General features: G+C 44.5%; 1 protein-coding gene across 1 annotated transcript; it reads left to right on the top strand.

Annotated features, from left to right (window-relative positions):
- The first annotated feature begins 1,040 nt into the window (after positions 1-1,040).
- RBM34 (RNA binding motif protein 34) lies at positions 1,041-18,960 on the top strand. The gene is made up of 11 exons (XM_006122052.5): positions 1,041-1,217; positions 4,781-4,967; positions 7,485-7,624; positions 9,508-9,739; positions 12,829-12,888; positions 13,675-13,718; positions 15,632-15,715; positions 15,990-16,053; positions 16,143-16,185; positions 17,203-17,321; positions 18,578-18,960. The coding sequence occupies exons 1-11, from the start codon at positions 1,165-1,167 to the stop codon at positions 18,848-18,850; spliced, it is 1,299 nt and encodes a 432-aa protein (XP_006122114.3). The 5' UTR covers positions 1,041-1,164; the 3' UTR covers positions 18,851-18,960.
- The last annotated feature ends 6,217 nt before the right edge of the window (positions 18,961-25,177 follow it).

Here is a 25,177-nt window from a genome sequence, read left to right as displayed (position 1 = left end):
TATTAAAAGTTTATTTGGGTGTCGATTTAATAGTTTTTTTTAACATCTCAGGCTATATAATCATGTGCTATTGTGTTTGAATTTCTAGGAACACCTGTTTTTCTCATGGGCATAGACATACATTTTCAAATAAAACGATCAGAGCAAAAAATGAACGTAAGTAGATGATTCACCCAAAGCAAACCGTATCTGAGAAAGGTAAAAGCCTTAGATGTTAATGACAGATTGCAATGTTTCCTTTTACAGTTCTTGAAGGATGCCTCATTCCAACAGGGGTGGCCCGTCCATATAGGTGAACTAGGCAGTTGCCTAGGGCACCAAGCTAACTGGGATGCCAAATGGTGGCGCAATATCATTGAGGGGCTTGGAAGGGGGGTGTTGATTGCATGGTTCGCCTAGGGCACCCGTTGCTGGCAGCTAGTCTAGGGCCACCTGTGCATTCCAATACTTTTATTTTCCATGTCCAGTGGGTATTTGAGTGTTGTTTTGCACCACCTACTATCATTGGATCGTCCTTCTTTACCTTGGCCTTAACTCTGGAATAGTTTTGTCTTAGGATGGGCTGAGGAACCTCAGCCCCCCTCCAGGGTTGTTCCCTCTTCTGCTGTCCCGTGTGGGGCTGGAGCACACACAATGTACTACCCTGGGCCTTTCTCCTCAGGGCCCATGTCAGCAAGAGTTTGGATTAGGAGTTGGTGCCTTAAAGGTGCTGCTTTACCCGAGCCACGGGACCCCGCTGCGTATTGTTCAAACGGGGCAGAAATTGAACAAAACCAAATACAGCGCAGCCCCTTAGCAAGTGACAAAAAATAAACCCGCCCCTGGGCTGTGGCTAATGCCAGGTGTGGGGATTGCGCCAGGGCAAGGAGGCGGGGCCGTGCACTTGCCTGCCCAGCGCAGCCTCATCCACTGCTGCGGCGCTGGGCGCTGCGCCGACCCGGCCAGAGCAGCCGGTGAGGGCGGTGCCTCTGTACGTGGGGCTCCACCCCCTCCCGACGAAGCCTGTGGGAAGCGTCACGTGCTCGTTCACGCCCATTCCGGCCTCGCCGCTGTTTTGCGTACGCGGGAAATGACGCAATATCGAGGCATACCGCGATAGTGGCTGTGCGCCGGGGCGCTCTCCGGAACGAGGCTGGGCGCCTCTCTGCTCCTTCCTCCCGCCCGATGGCAGCTTGTAAAGCAGGGAAAGCCCCGAGGGCCGCGCGGCGCGGAGCAGGGTGAGAGCGCGCGGCTCCCGCACTGCCCCCCCCCCCCCCCCCGCCAACTCCAAACGGTCGCCGCCAGGGGTGGGGAGGACACAGCCTGTCGGGACAGGGGGAACGTCGGGCCGCAGGCGGGTCCCGCATTTGCAGGAGCAGCCGGCACTGCACCGCCCCCCGCGTGCTTCATACAGGCCACCGAGTGCATCGAGGCTCTCTGGCCCCGGGCTCCCTTCGAGAGCTCAACGATCTGTGGCTGCCGTGCACAGAGCTGCGCGGCACGGTCAGTATAGCTAGCACAGGTGGGCCGTGGGGAAGTAGGCAGGGTAGCCAACCTGAGCTACAAGGCTGCCTCCACCTTGGCATGATCTTGGGCAAATACTCTGCAAGGCAAGAGTTCCTGCGTTAAAGTATTTGCGCTAGAGAGCGTCTACGCTGGCGTGTGCCTTTGCGCAAGAGCATCGGTGCCAGTGCAGACGCTCTCTTGCGCAAGAAAGCTCCAATGGCCATTTTAACCATTAGGCTTTCTTGCGCAAGAATTTATGTTGCCTGTCTACACTGGCCTCTGGCGCAAGAACAGTTGCGCAAGAGGGCTTATTCCTGAGCGGGAGCATCATCGTTCTTGCACAAGAAGCCCTGATTTCACACATTAGAACATCAGTGTTCTTGCGCAAGAACTCCCCGCCAGTGTAGACAGGCAACCTGTTTTTGCGCAAAAGCAGACACTTTGGCGCAAGATCATGCCAATGTAGACACAGCCCTCAGGTGCAGAGCTGACTTTAAAGTGTTTCTTATAATCCCCTGATGGTGGGGGGCTATACTCAGGTACCAGTCTTGTTTCACACCCTTGCTGCAAGTTAGAACAGACCTCCAGGTGCTGTCCCTAGTGCCAGTTGTCTGTGGGACACTCCTGTTGCTGGGGTTGCTTCAGCCGTGGCTTCTATGCTAGGGAGGCCAAGGGAAGGTTGGTTAGAAACCTCTGCTGTAGTTCTGTGGCACCTAATATTCATAGTGAAGTGCCTCTGATGAAGTGAGTCTTTGCCCACCAAAGCTATGCTCTAATAAATCTGTTGGTCTACAAGGTGCCACGGGACTCCTCATCGCTTTCATAGTAAAGGGCAATCATCAAGCAGCTAAATTCACTGGATTTTGAGAGCTCTGTGTTGAGAGAAACTCCGGTGAGGATTGACTTCTTGATACATGCAGCATTGTTAAGGACTCTGTGGAGTTTGCAAGCTTGTGTCTTTCACTAACAACAAAAATGTTACCTAGTCTGACTAGGATGTAAGCAACTAGTCAACTACCTGATGAGCCATAAGTAGTTTTTCCTCTCCCTTGCTGCCTCTGCATCAGAGGCAGCAAAGGCAGGGAGTAGGAGTCAGTGCTGGGGGGCACTAGCTTAAAAGCCATTTCCCTCCAACACTGGCTCTGTGAGCAGGGGACACACAGGCGCAGTGGGGAAACAGCTCGAGCAGGGACTCAAGTGGTCCCACTTGCACCAGGTCCCAACTGTTGTGCTTCTACTTTTGAAATGTAGCAGGAGTCCCGTGGGGCTCTTGCTACATTTCAGGGGCAGAAGTGCTACAGTTCCTTGTTGCGTCTCTGCCTTTTAAATATAGTAAGAGCTACAGGTGGCTCTTACTACATTTAAAAGCAGAGGCACAGCTGGGATAGCAAGTGCTCCACCTCTCTCTTATTGACTAATCGAGTAGTTGATGGAAATTCCATCAACTACTCGGTAGCTTATTAATTGAAATTTAATATCCCTAATTCTGATTAGTGGGTATTTGTAGCTATGCCTGTAAGAACAAAAGAATGGCCATAGTGAGATACATCAATATGCCATTTAGTCCAGTGTTCTGGCTTCCAACATTGGTTGTTGCTAGATGCTTTAGCTCAGTGGTTCCCAACTTCTGGGCCGCAAACTGCTGGATGCTGTGCTGTGAGCCACTGGCCCTCTGAGCTGCTGTAAAGCAGCTGGCTTCAGCTGTGGCAGCCCTGGCACCTCTCTCCTACACCCACATAAGATGGCAGCCCAGCAAGGGATCTGAGCTCTGCACACACACACACACACCCCCACCTCTACCCGTCTAGACTACATCCCTCTTTCGAAAGAGGGATGTAAATTAGACATATCAAAATTGCAAATGAAGCTGGGATTTGAATTTCACATGCTTCATTTGCATAATTGCATCACGGCTTTTTTCGAAAGAACCGCGTCTAGACCGCAGTTTCACTTTTGAAATAGCGTTTTTTGACAGAACGCCATAATGTGATTATGCAAATGAAGTGTAGGAAATTCAAATCCTGGCTTCATTTGCCATTTCAATGTCTAATTTACCTCCCTCTTCCAAAAGAGGGATGTAGTTTAGATGTACCCTGAGAGTGCATGGTGCGCTTGGGGAGGAAGGGGGCACGAAGAAGGAGGGAGCATGTGCACCGCTGACGGCCGCTCCCCCTACCTGTGTGGTAGTAATGGCCACAATCCCTAAAGGGGGCAGCCCTGCTCTGGGGGGTGATAGGGGTGTTGGGTGGAGGTGTGGTGGGCTCACAGAGCAAGAGGGTCTTGGCATTGGCTTTAGGGGGTCAGAATTTAATGGGTCAAAGGGCATAGGGGTGGGGGTCAAAGAGTGTTGGGCACTGGGGGGTCAAGGGGCTGGATTGGGGCTAGAGGTTAACAGGGGAGGGCTGGCGCTGAGGGAGGGCAGGGGTTAGAGGTCGGAGGGCAAGAGAAGGTGGATTGTAGTGGATCAATGGTTGTGGAGCCAGGTGCGGCACAGCTTATGCTTATGTCTCTGGGCGGCAGATCTGAGGGTGTCTGAGCAGGGTTGCGGGGCCTCAGAGCTTGTGGAACAGGCATTTGCAGGGTCAGTGGGGTTGGATTAGGGTTTGGCACAACAAGCAGTCATGGAATTTGTGGAGCAAGGAACATCGGGGGTAACGGAGAAGGATCAGGGAGCACTGGGAGTGGTGGGGCAGAATCGGGAGAAATGGGAGGTTGTCAGTTTAAGTCAGGGGTCACTGGGACACAGCAGAGGTGGTTGACAAAAGGAAGTTAGCAGCCGGGAGTGTTGGGAAGTGGGAGATGGTGGGCACTGGGGTGACAGGCTTGTCAAGACAGTCTTGTGAGGTAATGCGGTTAGTGGGACATAGCAGATATCAGATGATGGGTTTGGCGAGTTTTATAATAGAGACAGAGAATCAGGGTTGGCTGGCTGGGGTCGAGGTTCTGGGATTGGAGGTAGAGGGATGTGAAGTGGCAAGATGGGGTGAGTTGGTTGGCAAACAGGTAAAATTCTATTTGAATATTTTAACTATGTGATTCTCTAGTAGTTACAGTTATTGGCTATGGTGGTTGTTTCCTCATGTAACATTTGAAAAAAATTGTCTTTACCTGTATCGTTTTAGGAAATTGTTAGAATTAAAAGTCTGCAAGATATTTTATTTTGCTGAAAATATTGGAGTTGGTTCTCTAAATCTGTTGTGCCTTCTAAAACTTGAAGACTAGCATTGGCAACAATGAGAACTTTCACAGTACTGAATGACAAAAGATGAACAATTTCCTCTCCTTTTTTTAATAGCAAGGAATGTGAGAGAAATGAATCTGGAAGAAATGAATCTGGCGCATCATCCGAAGACTATGTCATTGGGCAAGTGGTCAACAGTTTGTTTCAAAATAAGTCCACAACATGCAAAACACAACCCCTGGCACATCTTTTTAGTGCTTCTGAGCCTGAAACTCAGCCAGTGTTTGTTGCTGTGTCAAGAGTAAGTAACTTTTTATACACACACACAATCTTGTTACTTCATTGTAAATGAATGACGCTTCTCACAAGAAATGGTTTTAGTTTTTCCTTAAGTTATGCAGATTCTATTGAAAACTTCTTAAAACACTGGAATCGTATTCTGTCTTCAAGTGGCTGACCAGTGCTCCTCTGACAAGGACTGTGAATATAAGTAAAATCAATATATCAGACAACTCATTTGTCTTGACAGTGAAAGGAAGTAGTGGCAGCTTTCCGTGTACAGGTTGAACCTCTCTAGTCTGGGACTCTCTGATCTGGCAATATAAGTGGTCCAGCGTGATTTTAGTTAGCTGGATGTTCACTTACTGATGTGGCCTAGTTTCCTGAGGTCCCATACAGTTTGTTTACAACCACCAGTCCTTGCTTTCAGTGGTCTGTGCTGTTCTTTAACTTTCATTTACCCCTAAATGTCTACTAAGAGCCCAGTAAGTAGTGGAAGTGTTGGTAATGCTGCTAGACAAAATTGACCTCCCATGGTTTGGCAAATTCCCTTGTTCAGCACCAATCAGGTCCCAAGGGTGCTTGATTAGACAGGTTCAACTTATATATCTTCAGTTCCCACAAAGGAAGCAAGATAATTAATAATGTCTTATTCATCTTGACTTCCAATATACAAACAAATAAAACACTACACATTAATGGAAAGCAGAAACAAATACTTACAAATAGTGATGAAACACTCCTTATGTATCCTTTATCAGTTTATTAAAGACCAACATGTATCCTTAGCTTCACTGTGGGGATTTAATCATTTGTGATTATTAGATTAATTAAAGACAATATGTTGGTCTTTCATACTTAAAACTAGCTAAGGGGCTTGTATGTTATAGAATATGCTATGATGTGTCTTTATTTCTGACACGTGGACTTTTTTCTTTAGAACAATCACTTGAGGGATAGTATGTAGATACATGGCACATTAATATTCTTCCATGTTTGCCAATATTTTTAATTATGATTATATGCTTATTGAGGGAAATTGATTACAGTGGAGTCCGGATTATCCGTCATTCGGTAATCTGACTTTATCTGACCCTGCAGCTCCCGGGGACAAAGCGGCTCTGCGGCATCAGCAACTCCAGGTCACGGGGCGGGAGAATGGCCTCCGCTCGCTGCCCTTTTGCTCTCCTGGAGCTGCTGATGCCACTTCTGCCGGCGCCGCTTTGTCCCCGGGAACTGCGGGGTCAATTAAAGCGCGGGCTGGGAGAACGGCCCCGCTTGTTGCCCTGTCGCTCTCTTGGAGCAGCCGATGCTGCTCCTGCCGGGACGAAGCGACGCCAGCAGGAGCAGTCTCAGCTGCTCTAAGAGAGCCTCGGGGCAGCTGATACTGCTCCTGCCGGGGACAAAGCGCTGCCAGCAGGAGTGGCATCAGCTGCTCCAGGGCACAGGGTGGGAGAATGGCCCCACTTGCTGCCCCGTTGCTCTCTTAGAGCCGCTGATGCAGCTCCTGCCGGCGCCGCTTCGTCCCCAGGAGCTGCAGGCATCAGCGGCTCCAGGAGAGCAATGGGGCAGCGAGCAGTGCCGGGTGCCAGGGAGCTGCAGGGAAGGAAGGGGCCAGGGCCAGGGCCAGGCAGAGATGGGGCTAGGCTACAGTAGAGTACCTATCATCCGACATATTCTGTAATCCGACCACGTCGGTCCCGTTTAGGACGGAAAATTGGGACTCTACTGTATATTAAACATATTTTAGTAAACAGAAATTATGTAATAAGCATTAAGTGTCATGTAATACATCAGCAATTGTTGTTTCATTGCAGACTTGCTAAACAAAATAGTTTTGTGACAGACGTGGGCCAACATAGCACTTTTCTTCTTGTTTTCAAGGAGCAAGAGATACAGTCTCTAGAGCAGCAGTGCGCAACCCATGGCCTGTCTTTCTGGGGGGTCGCAGTGCTGTGATCTGGCTCGTTGCCTGTGGCAGGGGAGCAGCCCGGCAATTAAAGGGGCTGTGACTGCATTTCGGCGGCCCGGCAGGTGTGTGGGGTTTGTCTTTCCCCCCCAATCAAAATTTTCTGGATGCTTTTTTTGGGAGGATCTGGTATTTTTGGTGACACCATCTGGCAACTCTACCGGCCGTTGGTGGTCCCCGCTGCACGGGAGTCACAAATGACAAAAGGTTGCATCCCACTGCTCTAGAGGATATTTTTGTTCTATATTCTCTTTGCTTCAAGACCACAGACATTTTTATTTACATATAAGGACCATTTATTGTATACATGTCCTCCAAGATCTCAAATAAAATAGAATGAAGATTGTTGTGTGCATGAGTATTTTATTGTTGGGTGTATTTGGACATCTATCGTATATTCTTTTGGTGTTGAAAATGGATATTTTTCTCGTATGATTTGATGGTAGAAAACATTAGAATGGCTTTTCAGTGTGTCTCATAAAATGTGGTTACTTTATAATGGTTTTTCTGTTTTGTAACAAGTTGTGTATTTAAAGAAATAAACTTCTATACACCATACAATTTTTTAAGGAGAATAAGAAACGAAAGCATACCGACGTGGAAACGGCAGCAGAAGATCAGAATTCGTCTACTAAACAAAAAGCTCCTATAAAACAGAAGAAAGCCAAAAATAACAAACTGTCGGTAGCAGAGAAAAGGTTGGCAAACAGGTAAGTAAAACTTTTTTTTTAAAGATATTGTGCAACCTAGCATCAAATCACTGTAACAGCAAGATTTTGATTTGTCAAAAAATAAAATGCTTATTTATTCTGTTTTGCTATTTCTAATCTTGACTTTAAGGAAACTCATGGTAACTTCATATACACTGTCACAATAGGGAATAAAATCCCTAATTTGTCAGGGATTAAAGACACAGACTGTCTGGAACATTAATCTCCTGCCCTGAGGCATGCACTAAGGTGGGGTAGTCAATAGGCAAACTCTAGACCAAATTTTAACTGCCAAATGCTGTTAAATGGACTCTGAAATCTTTATTATTATTATTGTTGTTGTTGTTTAACTCTGGAGTCTGGACATTGCTTATACCTTGACCAAGAAATTTGGATTTTAACAAAATAACTGACTGTTCATGAACTAAGTTGTACTCTTGCAGAGATGTGTTCCCTATAGTCTGCTTTATACAAGAAAGAAAACCTAAATCCCAAAGTGGAGATGTGCTGGTAGATGAGCCATCTACCTATGACTTGTTAGTGAGCCTGTACCCAAGAGGCAGGTTTGCTATCAAAGCCACGTTGTTACATTGCTACCCCTTAAAATTGTATGTGTGAGTACTGTCATTCCAGTGATTGGGGGAAAAAATCATTGTTTGTATTAGCCTCTTGACAATGAAATGTGCTCAGTTCCAGCATTTGTAAATACCACCATGTATGCCAGTGGTCCCCAACCATTTGAAGTTACCGGGCGCCAGGGGGCGGGGACACTCGTGTACCCAGGGGCAGGGCCGCGCATACACCACACCCCCATGAGCCACATGCCTGGGGCCAGCAACCCTATGCGCCGCGTGGCCACGGGTGGGACTGCCCATTTGCAACAAGCCTGGGGCCAGAGTCTTGCAGAGCCGTGCGCCCAGGGCCAGCACCCTCCTCCCCCCCCATAGCCGCGTGCCCAAAGCTGGCAGCCCCCCCCCCCCAGCTGTGTGCCCAGGGGCAAGGATGCCAATTTGCTGCGCTCCCGGGGCCGGCGCCCCCCCCATAGCCGCGCACCCGGGGGTCAGGGCGGCCAATTTGCCTTGTGCCCGGGGCCGGTGCTCCCTATGTGCCGTGCATCCGGGGCGCGGGTGGCCAATTCGCCGCGTTCCCAGGGCTGGCGCTCCCCATGCGCCCAGGGCCGGCTCCGGAACCACGCATGCGCAATGCGCCCAGGGCGGGGCCAGCCCCGAGCACTTGGCGGGCGCACACAAATGCCCCCGCGGGTGCCATGGTGCCCACGGGCACCGTGTTTGGGACCACTGATGTGTGCTATCTAATATTTCTGTTGCATCTTTAACTGACAGCCTATATATACAAATGTGCAATCTTAGATTTGCTGTTTCTGCTTATGTAATTTGTAATGTATGAGAAGTTGCTTTTAAACTGAATAGATGTCAGTTATTTGTCACATATACCAAAAAGGTTGTCTTGGATAGGATGAAATCTAGTAGTAATTCGATATAGGACTTCCCCCAAGAGATTGTGTACTGTAAATGCCTTGAATGTTAGACAACTAGGAAAAATAATTTTCCTTGGAAATTTGAATCTTTAACACATTGATTTACTTTTGCTAACTACTCAGTCACACTCATCAAATAACAATAATGATCAGCCAATACACTGGTAAATAATCACTTTCCGTATTATGGTGGTTTTTTGTCTTAATGTATAATGACACATCTATCCTTCCATTAAAAAATGCAATTTGTCTTGTTATTGCATATGTGCAGTTTAATTCTTAAACGTAATTTAAGAATAATTACAATTAGGAACTTCCCTTTTGTGTCTGAAACCCAAAGCTCTTCATAACAATCATCTAGTTGTATTTTTCACTTGTGCCAAAGAGAGTGTGCATTGGAACAGGCAGATGAAGAAGAGAAAGAAAAAGAGATCAAAGTCAAACAGAAGCTACAAAGCAGAACATCTCAAGCTGTCATCAAAAGCCTTGCTAGTTCAGCTAATGAAATTGGTGTAAAACAGTGCAATAGGAAAAGTCAAATTAGTCAAGCTGAAGAGTTGTTGAAGAATCAAAGAACTGTGTTTGTTGGGAATTTACCTATCAGCTCTACTGTTCAGGTGAGTGAATAGGTTTTTGTGGGCTAAAGGGAGCCACAGTAGGTCTTGGTTTAAAAATACATTCTCAACTTGAAAAAGACAATTTTCTGAAACAGATACTTAAAGATGCTAGAGAGAAAATATTTTTATGTATTTTGTGTATTTGGCACTACTTCCTATATAGTTACCCTGCTTCCCTGTATAGTTAATGAATTTCTCCCTTGCTGAAAAAACACTTATAAATGTTGATGAGGCTCAGAAAGACCTACAGTTTTGTAAGGAAACATTAAAGTCAGAGCATGTAATTTTACAAGATGCTTTATCAGGATCTAGACATTTAAGACAACTAGGTATTTTTAGGAAAAATTCAAATTGAAAATGCCTTTTTAATAAATGAAGGGTCTTGGAGATACTGTTACACTTGTTACTAAGGGATGAATTCTGTCCTTAGGTGCATACAGTGGGCTTCCTTTAAAGACCTTGTTATTGGTAAGCCTGCATCTAAGGATAAAATTTGATCCAAAATTGTTCAAGTCTGGTAAGGGACTAGTCCCAAACTAACTCTGGCAAGATGGAAAATTGAATAGTAAGAGACGTTTACATCTATTAAATAGAGTCTAACCTAAGGATGGTAAAGAGCGGTTATTCGGCTAATCATGAAGTCGATACAGTTTGTATTGATTACACAATTAGTTGATAAGAACTGCTCTGCAGAGCCACAGTAACTCCCAGAACTGGCTTGAGCCAGAATAGAGCAGTCCCGGCTCATGCCAGCTCTGGATCGCTGCAGCTCTTAGTTATAAATGTAGTAAGAGCCAAATGCTCTTATTACATTTAAAATGCAGAGCTGCAGCACGGATGGCTCCCGGAACTGAGCAGTACCAGCTCACACTGGCTCCAGGACTGCTGCGCCTCTGTGTTGTAAATGAAGTAAGAGCCCGCCAGCTCTTAATACATTTAAAATGCAGAGGCACAAGGTTCCCAGACTGGTGTGTGCTTGGACTTCCTGTTTGTGGCGGCCGGGGCTGGCTTCCAGAGCAGCCTCCCCTATCCACCCAGACTCACTGCAGACAGAAGCTGCTCAGATGGCACCACAGAGCTGGTGCTGGGGGAACTGACTGATACAGAGGCAGCAAGTGATGGGGGAGTGCATGTAGTCCAAGCCCAGGGTTATTGGCTAATTGTGTAGTCTACTTCATGTTGACATCCCTAGTGGGTACTTCTCTTACTGAAAAGACTTTTAAAAAAATCTTCATTTTCCTACATACGGTTGTGTTGTATACTCACTTGTCTAGTTTTTATTAAATACTAGCAGAAATACCCAACGTCGCCTGGGGAAAATATAGTAAAAGGTGTGACGAATGAACTACGTCAATTACATTAGCATAGCATATTTTATTGGAAATAGTTTTCTCTTATATATTACTTTAAGAAATTAACATAGGTAGTGATGTGCTTACAAAACATATTTACATTTAACTCATTTCTTGTTAACAAAAGGTGTAGTGAATGAACTATGTAAATTACTTTAACACATATTTTATTGGAAATAATTTTTCTTTTATCATATTACTTTAAGAAATTAACATAGCTAGTGCTATGCTTACAAAATGCATTCCCTAGTGGACAACAGATGAACTACTTAGTTCGTAGCCAGAGGGAAAGGATCTCGTAGTTGCAGTTTGTGACACACTTAACAGAAGAGTCCAGCAAATGCCTATGATCAGGCGCTACTAAAAGCTATTTATCAGTGGGCCCAGTTGGGGCTCTGGGGGAACAGGAGTAACCCATTTTGAGATCTAACCAATCAGTTATTTAAGTTAATAAATCAGTAGAATCCGTTCAAAATTTCTAGCTCTTACCGTTTCGGAAATCTTTCGGGACAAACAAACTTTTGAAAATATTTATAAGATACACTCTTCTACTGTTACTTCTAATGCTTTGTGTGTTCCAAATTGATACATATTCTGCTTTTTTATTACCAGTAGCAGAGAAATAAGAGCAACCTATTTAATCCTAGTTTCTCCATCATATGTAGAGGTTTTGAATTTGAATTTAACTATGTTTAATGTGCAAATTTCAAATAAATACCAAGAGCATGGGGGAAAGCAGGTCAGAGGGGCTAAATCCAGACCAGCTTATTTTTCTTTCATTAGCTGGAGTCTGCAGAGAATTTGGAACCCAAGGAATAATTTTGATTGTTTCAGAAAATAAATAAGGATCATGCTTTTACATTGTTACAGATGTTCCTTGTATTTAATCTGCCAGAGTGCTGAATTCAGTTTTTTGCACTCTGTATCAGGGATGTAAATGACTAGTTGACTATCCAGTAAGCAAATAATCATCAGATGGTCGACTAGCATGTTGACTAGTCACTTCCTCCCACCCCCACTTGCTGCTTCTATCAGAAAGAGGCAGCAAAGAGGAGAGGGTGCTTCAAAATAGCAGCGCTGCGTGGAGCACGGGATCAGCTGGGAAATCCTCTGCTGACCCCAGGCTCCATGCGGCACTGCCTCTTTGAAACACCATGGGAACACAGGGCCAGTGGGTGCACTGCTTGAGACCCCTGATAGTCCTGTGCTCCCCGCAGCACTTCTGTCTTTGAAGTGTAGCAACAGCCCTAGGGCTGTTGCTACACTTCAAAGGTGGAGGTGCCCTTATCGACTAATCAAATAGTCGATGCAAATTGCATCGACTATTCGATTAGCCAATTTTACATCACTACCCAGCATTGTTCTTTTAGCATAGCAAAAGCTCTATAAGCTATTTTGACCTTTTTTTCCTATCTATTGTATAGTAATAGTCAGGGCTCGCCGAACCGCGGTGAGCCCCGCTTGCGAGCCGCGCTGTCCGGCGATCTGCACATGCACAGATCGCCCGAACCCGGCTCTTCCAGGTTGTAATCTACTCGCCGCAGGCAAGAAGATTGTATTATTTGTCGAGCCCTGGTAATAGTAATTCAAAAAAACTATAGGGTTGGAAAGGATGTTGTAATGTTCACCTAATTCCTCCTCCCTTATGTGAGTGAAATAGAAATGCTTTCTTCAGCAGTAATTCATGTTATTGGGTTGAAAAAATGGACTGAAAATACATTTGTAATTTTTATTTAGATGCTGAAGTCACTTTTTAAAGAATATGGAGAGATAGAATCCATTCGATTCCGTTCTTTGGTATGTTCTTTTATGTTGTGATGAAATCAGTTGTGCACTGTTAAAGGATAGCATTCGTAATTCTTATTCATTCACTAGCCATATTTCTTGCTTTAGAAATACAGCCGGTCTCTGACTTACAACCACCTCCATTTACGACCAAAGCGGTCATATATGTGGTCCCCAAGTTGCGAATGCGATCCGCGCTTACAAACAGCGTGGTCACCATGTAATTCAATGGGATTCGAGTTACGGCCAGGTTTTTGGTCCGTAACTCGTTCGTAACTCAGGGACTGGCTGTACTTAAAGTAAGGCTTTTTGGAGCAGTGCTAGGTTTATATGGTATGTCTTGCTAACAACACTCATTATTTTTCCTATAATATCACTTTACTACATCATAACTGTGTTCTCTTTGGGAGAAAAATGTCTCAAATGTTGTTGCTTTGTTTTGTTAAAGATAATCTTTGGCTGAAATACCTTAACAAAGATTTAGAGGATATTTTACAGAGCTAGAAATTTCATTGTAAATCAGTGCTGTGTATAGATTAAAATCACAGTGCTAGAATGCAAAAAACATAAACTAAACTAACTGAATCTTATTCTTTATAATTTTAAGGTCTTCCATAGAATTCCCCCTAATTGTTGTTTGAATAATTTTGCCCGAGTGAGTGGCTATATTACTTTGTGTGGAAAAACCTGTTAAACTTCCTCCCTCCTCTTTAGTTTTCAAGCACAAATATTTGAAATATATTGATAAATACAGTAAAGCCTTTCAGCTAATGCTTTGTTTTGTATTTTGTTTTGAAGGTTCCAGCAGAGGATACTTTATCCAAAAAGTTAGCAGCCATAAAGTAAGTTCTTCTCTGAATTTCAGATTTTATTACTACAAGAAGCACAGTTTTTTAGCTTTAATAGTCTCTCTCTCTCACACACACAGACATGATTTTTTCTTTCCTAATGTTTATTTGTATTGTTTTATCTTTTAAAATGTCAGCTCTGTGTGTATATCAAATGACAAGGTGGTGAGAGATCTTTTATTGCAAATTCTGTTGATTAGAGAGACACATTTTCAAGCCTCTTCTTTGGGTTGGGAAAGGAAATCCCAGTGTCATAACAAAATGCATGGTGGAGCAGATGTTTTAGCATAAGTCCATTAGCATACATTGTAAGGCACCATTCAAGGTAGAGTAGTCGGTTAAACTTCTGCAGTCATAGGCCAAAAGGAGAGAGATTGTGTTGCAGATTGTTGTAATAAGCCACTAAAGCAGTATAAAATTGGCATTTTATGATTTCCATGGTACAAACTTCTTAAATTCCTACAGGTTAACTTTACTGATGTAGATAATAAAGATGTTAAATAACGATTAATTTACTAGTCAAGTAGTCAATGGAATTTCCAGTGACTAGTCGAAAGGTACTTTTGCATTCTCCCCTTGAAATGTACAAGACCCCCCACTGGGCTCTTGTGCATTTCAGAATTGGAACTCCATGTGCAGCCCGGGAGCTCTTCTGCATTTCAAAGCGGAAGCACCCACGTGGATTCCCAAGTCAGCAGGACTTCTTGCTGGCCCCAGGCTGCATGCAGCATGCCAGCTTTGAAATGTACAAGAGACCCCAGCGGGAGCGCTTGTGCATTTCAAAGTTGAAGCACCTGAATGGAGCCTGGGGTCAGCATCCCCCGCTGATCCCAGGCTCCATGCGGGTGCTTCTGCTTTGAAATACCATGTGGAGCCAGGGTCAGCTGGGCTCTATGCACTTTGAAATGTTGTGCTGGAGCCTGGGATCAGCTGGGAAGTCCCCAGCTGATCCCAGGTTTTGTGGAAATGACACGGGGAGTCCAGGATCAGCTGGGGACTCCCCAGCTGATCCCGGGCTCTGCTTGGCATTTCAAAGCAGCAGTACTACTCAGAGCCTGGGATCAGCTGGGGAGTCCCCAGCTGACTGCAGGTTCTGCGGAATTGCCGCAGGGAGCCCGGGGTCAGCTAGGGAGTCCCCAGCTGACCCCGGGCTCCATGTGATGCTGCCATTTTGAAACACTGCAGCAACGTTTCCAAGGGACTGTGCCACACAGCTGATCCCAGACTCTGTGCGGTACTGCCCCTTAGAAATGCCATAACGGCGTTTCAAAGGGGCAGCGCTGCATGGAGCCCAGGGTCAGCTCTGTGTAGCACTGTCGCTTTGAAATGCCGAGGCGGTATTTCAATGGGACAGCACCACAGAGTCCGGGATCAGCTGCGTGTCATTGCCCCTTTGAAGTACCCCATCTTCCCCATCCCCCCCCTTTGCTGCCTTTTTCTCATAGAGACAGCATGGGGGGAAGGGGAATCAACTAGTCATCTCGACTATCCAATATGCATTTGCTTATCGGATAGTCGATTAGTCCTTAACATCCTTAGTAGATAATTTGCCACTACATAAGTATTTCTCTTTACTAAAGACCACATTCTGCAAGGTACTTAGAATTGTCAACTCTTGGGGATTTCAGTGGAGGTTGAGGATGCCCAGCAAATTGCAGGAACTGCTTTGAAAGATGACTGTTAAAGAGGAGTAAAAGTCCTTTTGACTGTTGTGGTAGATCTTGCTATTTGGGGGCACAATCTCCAGGTTCGCTGTATATTTTAGAGATCGGAAGTCATTACCTATAATTCCATCAAGGTTTGTGTGATATATGCACAGCACTAGGGTGGCAGTGGGTGGGGGAGGGGAAAAAAATACCCACGAAAATTGCATACAAAGTGGGTAAACTTTCTATCTTTCTCTGCAGGCATAAGCTGCATCCTAATATGAAATATATGAATGCGTATGTGGTTTTTAAGGAAGAAGGCGCTGCCATGAAAGCTCTTAAGAGGTATGTTTCATTTGTGTTCCTCATTAATGGCATATTTTATGAGAATGGATTTACAGGATGTTAGACTACAAGCACGAATTGTCTAGTTTATTGCGTTTCAAAATAAAATAATTTTTGTCTAACTATTTTAAACTATTTTTTGTTAGAAATGCTTTATGTTTGAAACTAGTGATAGGTTGTAAATCAAACATTTATAAATCAAACATTTTAGTCAGTCATTGGTCAATTCTGATAATGTTTTAATAGCATGCCTTTTTCTCTTGTGCTACAATAGAAATGGAACTCAAATTGCCAGTGGATTTCACATCAGAGTTGACCTTGCTTCAAAAGCCACTTCTGTAAGTAATAATCACAATTTCAGAGAAATGTTTTAATATTTACCTATAACCTCGCAATTTATTGTGTTTTTTGTTTTGCTTTTGTTTAGCATGACAATAAGAGGTCTGTATTTGTGGGAAATCTCTCATATGGTAAGTTTTTAAATGGATGTTCACATTCATTCAATATTCTATAATTTTATTTCTTCAGTATATGTAAAATAAATTTAAGCTTATATTGATAGTAGTATTTCTTTACTTGTTAATAAAGTACTCAGCTCCTCTAAGGAGCATTGCTTGAGAGTCAGCTAAAATGTAGCACCAATAGGGACATTATTTGAAGAAGTTACTTACCTTTCACAGAAATTAGAGTTCTTTGAGATTTTTATCCTGCTGGGTACTCCACTAGCTGCTCACCTTCTACTGTGTTTTGGAGTTTCATGTCTATGGACTTTGCAGTAGACAAAGAAGCAAGGGTGGTTTGTTGTTGCAGCCCTTTAAATCCTCGGCACAGGAAATGAGGATGGCTTAAGGTATTTTGGCAGAATGAACGGCGCACCTGAAGTGGAGTATCCATCAAAACAGACGACACCTTGAATTCCTGTTACTGTAAATGCTAAATAACCTCTCCTTTAATGCTTCTAAAATGTCATTTTCAGTTCTGGTTGTTGAGTGAATTTTTAGAGAAGTACAATCAAGTTACTTAGGTCCAACTTTTAGATCTATTTTAAAAGCTAGATTACAAAAATCCTGTTAAGTTTACCTTTTATAGTTAAAGGAAAACAATTCCCACTAGTGTGGGTGCAGTTATACCAGTATGAAGAGGTTTAGAGCAATATAGTTTATTCACCAACAGGAGGAAGAATAACCTGTACTAGTAGAACTACACGCACACATCAATTCAAAAATCTCACACTTTACTGACATAATTATACCAGGAGCATCTTCAGTCAAGTATATTATGCTTCTAAGGAGTTAACATATCAGTAAATGTCCTAGTTTATGTATTAATATGTAGATAATTTCCTGTCAGATCAAATTATTTGCATAGCTAAAGTGTCTAAAATATCTGCATATACATTTTAAACTATAGCAGAATGTTTGGTAATACTCCTTACAGCTGTGTCTGTTTTATTGATATAACCATACAATGACTCCTCTTACTTGCAGAAATTGAAGATGATACTGTGCGAGAATACTTTTCTGACTGTGGAAATGTAGTAGCAGTGCGAATTGTGAGAGACAAAAACACTGGCATTGGCAAAGGGTTTGGTTATATTCTGTTTGAGGTACGGAAAGATAAACATTTTGGGGACCAGGAATTCTCCAAATACTAAATGGAGGTTTGCCTGAATCTTGTTATGTATTTGACTTAAACATAGTAATTATCGTATATGCTGCATCCTACATACAGATAGGAAGACATGTTACTTCTCTGGGTTATTCAGTGTAAACTAAGATGCAACACAAACTGCTAAGTACCGTATTAGGGATGTCCAAGTGTAGTCAAATACACGATTAACCAATAAGCTTAGGTTTATCAGTAATTCTTGTTGACTAAATGCACTCTCGCCGCCCCCTGCTACTTCTGTATCAGAGAGGCAGCAGGCCAAAGGGTGAGTGGGTCAGGCTGGAGTTGATATGCACAGGAAGCTGGCTTTCCAAGTAAGCTTCCTGTGCATGCCAGCTCTGTGGACCTTGCCCCCCCCCCCTTTTTTTTCTGGAAAATGCTATTAAAATTTTTAATTTAGATACAGATATAGGTATAAGAAATTGCATTATATTTCCCAACTACTTTGGAACTCGCTTAATTAAATCATAGAGACTTCCTTATAGATATGCTGACAGCAAGCTATAGAAACCCTGTATAAGTATAAACCTGATTCTGTGAACTGCACAAAGAATATTGTTACTTACTGGTTTGAGTTTAGGACTGGGCCTTTGATTTCCCTTGCATGGGGTTGTGGCATGCTTTTAGATTTTTAAGTGGAACTCTCTGGGGGGTCCAATGGAAAGTACTAAGTGGCATACAGGCCATGGGCTATAAGTCTACAAGTCAGGCTTTCAACGTTAGTATTTGTCAGAGAGTAACGGTGTATTGTGCACAAGTCTGTTTGTATTCCTGAACATAATATATATGCTGTATTATCCAGACTGATGTCTATTTTTTTATTTTATATAGGCAGAATGTATACAAAAGATTTCAGAAATTATAGATAGAGGTTGAATCTTTCTAGTCCAGGATTCTCTGGTCTGGCAACATCCATAGTCTAACATCGTTGGGACCCTGTGTGTTCTCCGGTATTGGAGCACTCACAGGGAAAACCAGCATAGCAGAACCATGGATGTTGCTGGATCAGAGAGCTGAGCCAACAGCTGGGATTGGAGTAGGGGCAGGGAGAAGCAGAGGCCTGTATTGACCCTCTGGCTGGTATACTCCCTGATTCAGGACCAGCCTGGCCCCAAGGGTGCTGGACCAGGGAAGTCCTACGTGTAGTGTCTGTCCAGTTGTTAACCTTCAAAATTAATGTTTTTGATTTCATAGAATACAGATGCTGTACATCTTGCTTTGAAACTAAACAACTCTGAACTGAAGGGAAGAAGGCTTAGAGTGAATCGCTGTGTTGAGAAGGAGAAAAAACAGAAAAGCTCAGACAATGTAAAACTTTCTGGTTCAAAGCACAGATTTGATACTTCATTAAAAAATACAAAAAAATGTTCCAGCAATTCATTTGCTGGTGAAAAAGCAACCCCATTGAAAAAGAAAACAAAGAGACCAAAAAGCGTGACTAGAACAAAAGGTGAAAAACACAAATAATCTTGCTATATTGCTAACTTTGGATTTTGTAAAAAATGTTTTTAATAAATTCCAGTGTTAAGATGATCTGTCAGAATTATTTCTTATATATAAAACTGGCCAAACAGTGATGCCAAGTCTTCTCTCTCCTTTTTATGTATGTTTTTCCTCTGTTTTAGCGTGCAGCAGCCTGATGGCAATATAACTTACTGAGAGAACATTTGTGTCCATACCCCTTGACTGGAATAGGTTCCAGACACGCTTTACGCTTTGGCAGCTTTTTTTTTATATGATCTTCTTCCCTGGAGATGTCAGTGTGCAATTTCTCCTATAGTGGTTATCTTAATACAAACAAGATTTATTAAAAGCAGGAAAAAAGAAATGTTTTGCATATCTTCCAGATTTTCATTTCTTATAAGAGTCTCACGCACGCAGTTGTATGTGGGATAATGAGAGATCTTACATAGCTATGCTGACCTTATGGCCCCCAAAATCTGGGTTTGTCCCAAATTTTAATGTGCTGTCCCGGGTGCCCCGTGCAGCTCTAAAATGTCCCAAAAAAAGTCCTGGGGCTCCTAAAGCAGCAAGAAGCAGCTGCACAGCTAATTCTCCTCCTGCTCTCCATTCCCTCCCTGGGGGAGGACTCAGATGCTTCCCAGGACTTCCCTGCGGCTGGGGATCCAGCCAATAGAAGAAGCGGGAGGCTTTGCCTGTAGGAGCGTGGGGAACCCAAGCAAGTGGCTGGGCACCCGGGGTGGGAGGAAGCAGGCAGGGGAAAAGAGACTGCCCACCTCCCAGCTAGGCAGGGGATGGGAAGAGGGCAACCCCCCCCCAGTCTGGCTGGGTGAGGTTGCATGAAGACTGCCTGCTCCTCCCCCTCCCCCCGCAGCCTGGCTGGGCAGGGGATAGGAAGAGCGGTGGCCAGGACAGAAGGTGGCCAGAGAGTGGCTACCCCCCAAGTCCACTCCTGCACCCTCCCTGTTGGCCAGACACCCTACTTCCAGTCTGCTCCTTGATTCACTATTCTTCTTGCACCCTCCCTCCTGGCAACACACGGCACCCTTCCTTGCTCTTGCTACCTCCCCCAGCCAGACACCCTACTCCCAGCCTGCTTCTGCACCCTACTTGCCACCCATACCTCACAACCTTTCCCTCTCCTGCCCCCCATCTTCCTCCCAGATCTGCACCCCATCCCTATCCCATTCTCTGGCAGCCCTGTGTCACATACTGAACCCCTCATTTTTGTTCCCACCCCAGAACCTATGGGGGCTCCATAAAATCTACCAGAAAAGTAAATCTGACCTATGAAAAGACCTGAACCTCAGTCTTCCCTGTCCCTTCCCCTCACCCCTTGGAGCTGGAATGAAGAATGAGGTGTCTCAGTTGGGGGCCACCTTGGTGAGGGTTGGGGATTTGGGGAGTTCTTTTGCTTTTCACTTGTGTGGTCCCCAGTTGATTTTTCTGTGGATCAATAGCTGCTGACCCAAAGAAATGTTCCCCACCCTTGTTATAAAGAAAACATTAAAACATTTTGTGTTGGACATAAATTAATGTTTTATTTTATTTAAAATGAAGTTTGATAAACCAACATGAGAGAGTTAAAATGCTTAATCTGTTTAATAATTTATATTAAACCATTCTTCCCAGCTGCAGCACTGGAAAAATGGCTCAGATGTAATGATGTAATTAACAGTGAGTTTCCATTAGCAACTGGTGGTCCATGGAAAGGTTTACATTGGCCTGTGTACTCCCTGGCTCAACAAGGTTGAGAATCACTGAAATAGAGGTAACCCTGGCCTCTGTCCCCGAGAGCCCTTTCCAGGCTCTCTGTTGCTCCAGAAGAGCCCAGAGGGAGATCGGGCCTGTTACCATGATGATGAAATCACTGTGTCACTCCAGTGTGGATGATGGACAGACTCCTTGTGAGTTTTCCTCATCCAAGCAATTGATGATTTAAACGTGTTAAGATGCCATGTGAAAACACTTGGTGCATCCACAGGGAGGCAAGATGTACCATCTCTCTCCAGAGAAAGTTTTGTCATGGTGAACAAACCCTTTGTGAGATGTTTTGACTTTCAGCTTCAAGGGATTTGCTCTTCGGTCTTTGGGCTGCACGTTGCCTAGACTTTAATGTAGTTAGCTGTGACAACACATTTCTGAATTATTCTGACACAAAGTGAATCCTGTGCTAAAGACCCCACGTCCAGTGAGAGAGAGTGCTGCTATCAGAAGAAGTAAATTCAAAGTTTCTCCAAATTTCTTCAAAGATCACCTCTATCAGGTAGTGGGGCTTTGAAAGGACTGGTCCCTTATATTTTTGAAAGATGACTAAATATTACCTGGATCTTGGGTAATATCAACAGATTGCTTTGGGCCCAATCCTAGTTTAAAATTAAATTGGATCAGGTGCTTTGTAAGCAGGTTGGGAAGTGGTCTCATTTGGCAATTATTGGGTATTATTTACATAATAGTCCTGTATTTTGTTCCAGCTACATCAAACTAACACGGCTACATTTGTATCACTATTTTACATAATATAGGCATTGCCAACATGGTATTGATATATACATTTCTCAGTATTACATATAAAATAGCCCAGCCCCATCGATCTCCATGGGCAATGTACCTTGCAAGCAGTGGTGGTGAGGGTTAGTGACATGGTCTTCTCCACCCTGTAATTGTCATGATTAGTTCAGTATTGTTATTCTGGCTTGTGGAAACAGAGGACACTTGATAATTTTGCAGTAACTTCAAAAAATGCAGTTGCAATAAATTCCCATTAGTTAAAAGGTTAATATTCGGTCACACTGGGGCTGCCGCCGGCTCCCAGCCCACTCCGGACCAGGCCCTGTTCACAGCAAGCTGGACTCCCCATGGAGAGAGGCTGCTCTGGACACTGGTACAGTTCCTGCCTGTGAGGGCCCCCAAGTTCCCCAGAGACAGGCTGATCTGGACGAGAGCAACCGCTGTCTGCAGCAGGCCTGGAGCAGCCCCTTTCCTGAAGCAGATGGGGAGCTGCTCCAGCCCCCTCTGATTACCAGTTAATCAGAACCAGTAAGCATCATCCTTTAAGAGGATTATAGAAGTTGTCCCACAAAATTGTGGGATAGTTCTGGATGATTCCCAGGCTCTGAGTAAAATGGGGCTGCATCTACACTGCAGAAGGGGGCAACTGCCACAGGTGTCAGCAATGCAGCTGAATTGAAATGCTGAGATAAAGATTGCAAAAATTCTCTTGAATTTTGTTGAAAAAAGGTAGCTATTGTATGGGTGATAGCCTGATAGGGGCACTAGGGGCCCTCCTGGAGGCAGGGGGAGAACTGGCACTGCACCTCTATCCTAGGAAGGCCATGTGACAAAAAGTAATTCCATCACCTATCAAGCGTTTGGGGATCTTCAAGGGCTTTCATTTTTGCTTACTAACCTGTGATGTGGCTATTGCAGTGGGGCATGCAGTAACTACATACTAGTGGGGGGGGGGGGGTGACCTAAACAAGGGAGCACCCTGCAAATAAATTTTAAGTAAGCATATTGAGCTCCCTCTAATCCAACCTTAGAATCGTTTACTGGGCTAAAATGCAAAGCTAGCGATGAGCTGAGACTGCAGCTCAATATGCTACTTGTGCTCATCGTGTCAGTATCCAGTCTTGTCTCCTCACCTGCACTGGGAGGACTTGACTCCCTGAGGCATGGGCTGTGTTTGTGCAGTGCCTGGCAGAATGAGCTCCTGTCTCTGGCCTGACTTTCCCAGAATTACAGCTAACCCTTCTCATAGAAGCTGAGGCACAGGGTGGGCTGCTCAGCCCTGCTGGAGCGGGACAGATTTGCAGGTGCTTGGCAGAATAGCATCTAAGCCCCTGGCAGAGAGGGAGGGGCATTTTGTTGGGGCATAGGAAAATCCCAGCTAGGGATGTTAAGTTTAGATTAATTGGCTAATCAAATAGTCAATGCAATTTGCATCGACTATTCAATTAGTTGATAAGGGTGCCTCCACTTTTCAAGTGTAACAACAGCCCCACTCCCCTGCTGGTCCCATGCTCCCAGCAGCATTTCAAAGCGACAGTGTTGCATGGAGCCCGGGATCAGCTGGGAACTCTGAATCTGCAGCTGACCCCAGCCTCCATGCAGCGCTGCCACTTTGAAGCACCCCCTGCTCTTTCCCCCCTCCACTATGTTCACATCCTTAATCCCACTAGTCTAATTGTTTCTCTACGCTGAAGTTGTAGCTAAAGCATATGCAGGGTCATGCACAGGGAATGCAAGGGTGCCATTTATGGGGGGCTTGAGCAGCAGTAGCCCTGCTGAGTCTGAACCCCTGGATTTCATATTTAAGGTCTGCTTAAAGCCCCTGTCCTAACTCCAAAGGCAGGTTTTAAATGCAACAGATATAAGCTGCTTGCAGCTTTGCCTTTGGGACAGGGAGTTTGTTATAAAAAAGAGGGAGACAGGGCAGGAGTGGCCTGAGGCAGGCTGCAGCAGCTGGCACTCCAGGCAGAAGGTGTGATCAGTGCCCCCGCCTGCATGCCATCAATGGCTGTGACGTCATCACGGGCACCCGGGTTGGTGGTGCCCTAGGCGACCGCCTAGTCTGCCTAGCCTCACGGGCTGCCCCTGAGACAGGGTGATTAAGAATAACAAAAGGCTGGGCATTCAAGCAATTGAAGGCTCAATAATAATAAAAATATTGCTTGGTACTCCGCTTAAAAGATAGGAGAAAAAAAGTAGGAATAAGTGTTGTGCTGCAGGGATCTACATTTGGACCACTGCTGTTAAACTTCTCATAAATGTTCTTGAAAAAGGGGCACACCGTGATTAATCCAAAGTTGACTGCAAAGAGTTACAAAGGGATCTCAGAAAACTGGGTGATGGGCCAACACAAAGGCAGATGGAATTTGTGTTAATGAGTGCAAACTAATACATATGGGAAAATAAAATCCTAACTATACATACAAAAATGATGGTGTCTAAAGTAGCTGTTATCACTCAAGAAAGAGATCTTGGAATCCTGGTGGATAGTTCCCTGAAAATATTTGTTCAATGTGCAGTAGCAATCTACAAACTAAAAAGCTAACAGGATATTGGGAATCATTAAGAAAGGAACATATTGCTTCTCTATAAAACACTGTATTCACACATCTTGAATACTGTATACAGATCTGGTCACCCAGACTAAAAAAAGATACATTGTATTTGGAAAAGGTACAGACAGGGCAACAAAAATGATTAGGGGGTAAATATGGAGAGCTTAACAAGACAGACTTTTCAGCTTGGAAAAGAAATGACTAAAGGGTGAGGGAATATAACCAGAGCTGGCCCAAGCCATGGGATAACAGGGCGATAACCCGGGGCTCCTGATTGTAAGGAGCGCCACATGGTGCTGCCAGGCCGGGTGGGGCCGCACGCCTGGGGACAGGGCCCCGGGCACAAGAATTGCTTGGGCCGGTTCTGAATATAATAGAGTCTAGAAAATCATAAATGGTGTGGAAAAATAGAATAAGGAAATACAGTAATTCCTCATCTAATGTGCCCGCTTAACATGTTTTCACAATAGCACGATTTTTGGGGGGGGAACGTTTTTTGAATTACATGACCATTCCCGGAATAACACGATTTCCCCAGCCAGCCCATTGCCGGTGGCTGCGCAGGGCTTCCCCCACCTCCCTGCAAAGGAGGGTTTGCTGCTTGCCACGTCATTCCCCACTGATTCCCCCTCACTGGACGCAGTGCAGGTCCCAGCAGACCCATCCAGAGACATACTCCCAACCCAATCCCCCTCCCCAGAGCCAAACACTTCCCCTCCCTGCTGTAACCCAGTCCCCTTTCTCCCCCAACCTTATGTCCCGGTCCCAACAGACACCACCGCTTGAAACGCAACCCCCACTTTTTCCATTATTTTCAATGGGAAAATTGACCCCCCATAACACGTTTTCACTTAACACGATCATTTTCTGAAACACATCTATAGTGTTTCATATGGAATTGCTGTATTATTCATTCCTTTGCTAACATAACACAAGAAACTGACCCAATTACATTTATAGGCAAATTTAAAACAAAATAGGTGACAGGATAGATCATGATGATTGCTGCTTGTGTTTGTGTCTTCTGAAACATCTGGCATTAGCTACTGTTGGAAGACACAATAGTGGGCTAGAAGGACCATTGGTCTGACCCAGTATGGTCATTCTGATGTTCTTATATAGAGCTGAAATGTATCTACCCCCTGTTGCAGCCCCCTAGATCCCATTTACCTTCCATAGCTTAGGTAGATCCTAAGAGCCCTGATGGGGTGTGTTCTTTCCACAAAGTTAGTAAAGTAAGAACATATATTTCATTTTTAAGGCTAAC

Source organism: Pelodiscus sinensis, chromosome 3 (assembly GCF_052426305.1).
Source record: "Pelodiscus sinensis isolate ZL-2025 chromosome 3, ASM5242630v1, whole genome shotgun sequence".
NCBI lineage: Eukaryota > Metazoa > Chordata > Testudines > Trionychidae > Pelodiscus > Pelodiscus sinensis.
The sequence above is the reverse complement of the archived record's forward strand: the minus strand, read 5'-3'. Positions and strand labels throughout refer to the sequence as shown.

Bases quoted from the DNA above. Each gene is read 5' to 3' on its own strand.
- RBM34 (XM_006122052.5), top strand. From the start codon at position 1,165: ATGGCAGCTTGTAAAGCAGGGAAAGCCCCGAGGGCCGCGCGGCGCGGA. The intron at 12,889-13,674 runs GTATGTTCTTTT...TTTGTTTTGAAG, and splicing joins CCATTCGATTCCGTTCTTTG to GTTCCAGCAGAGGATACTTT. The intron at 17,322-18,577 runs GTACGGAAAGAT...TTGATTTCATAG, and splicing joins TTGGTTATATTCTGTTTGAG to AATACAGATGCTGTACATCT.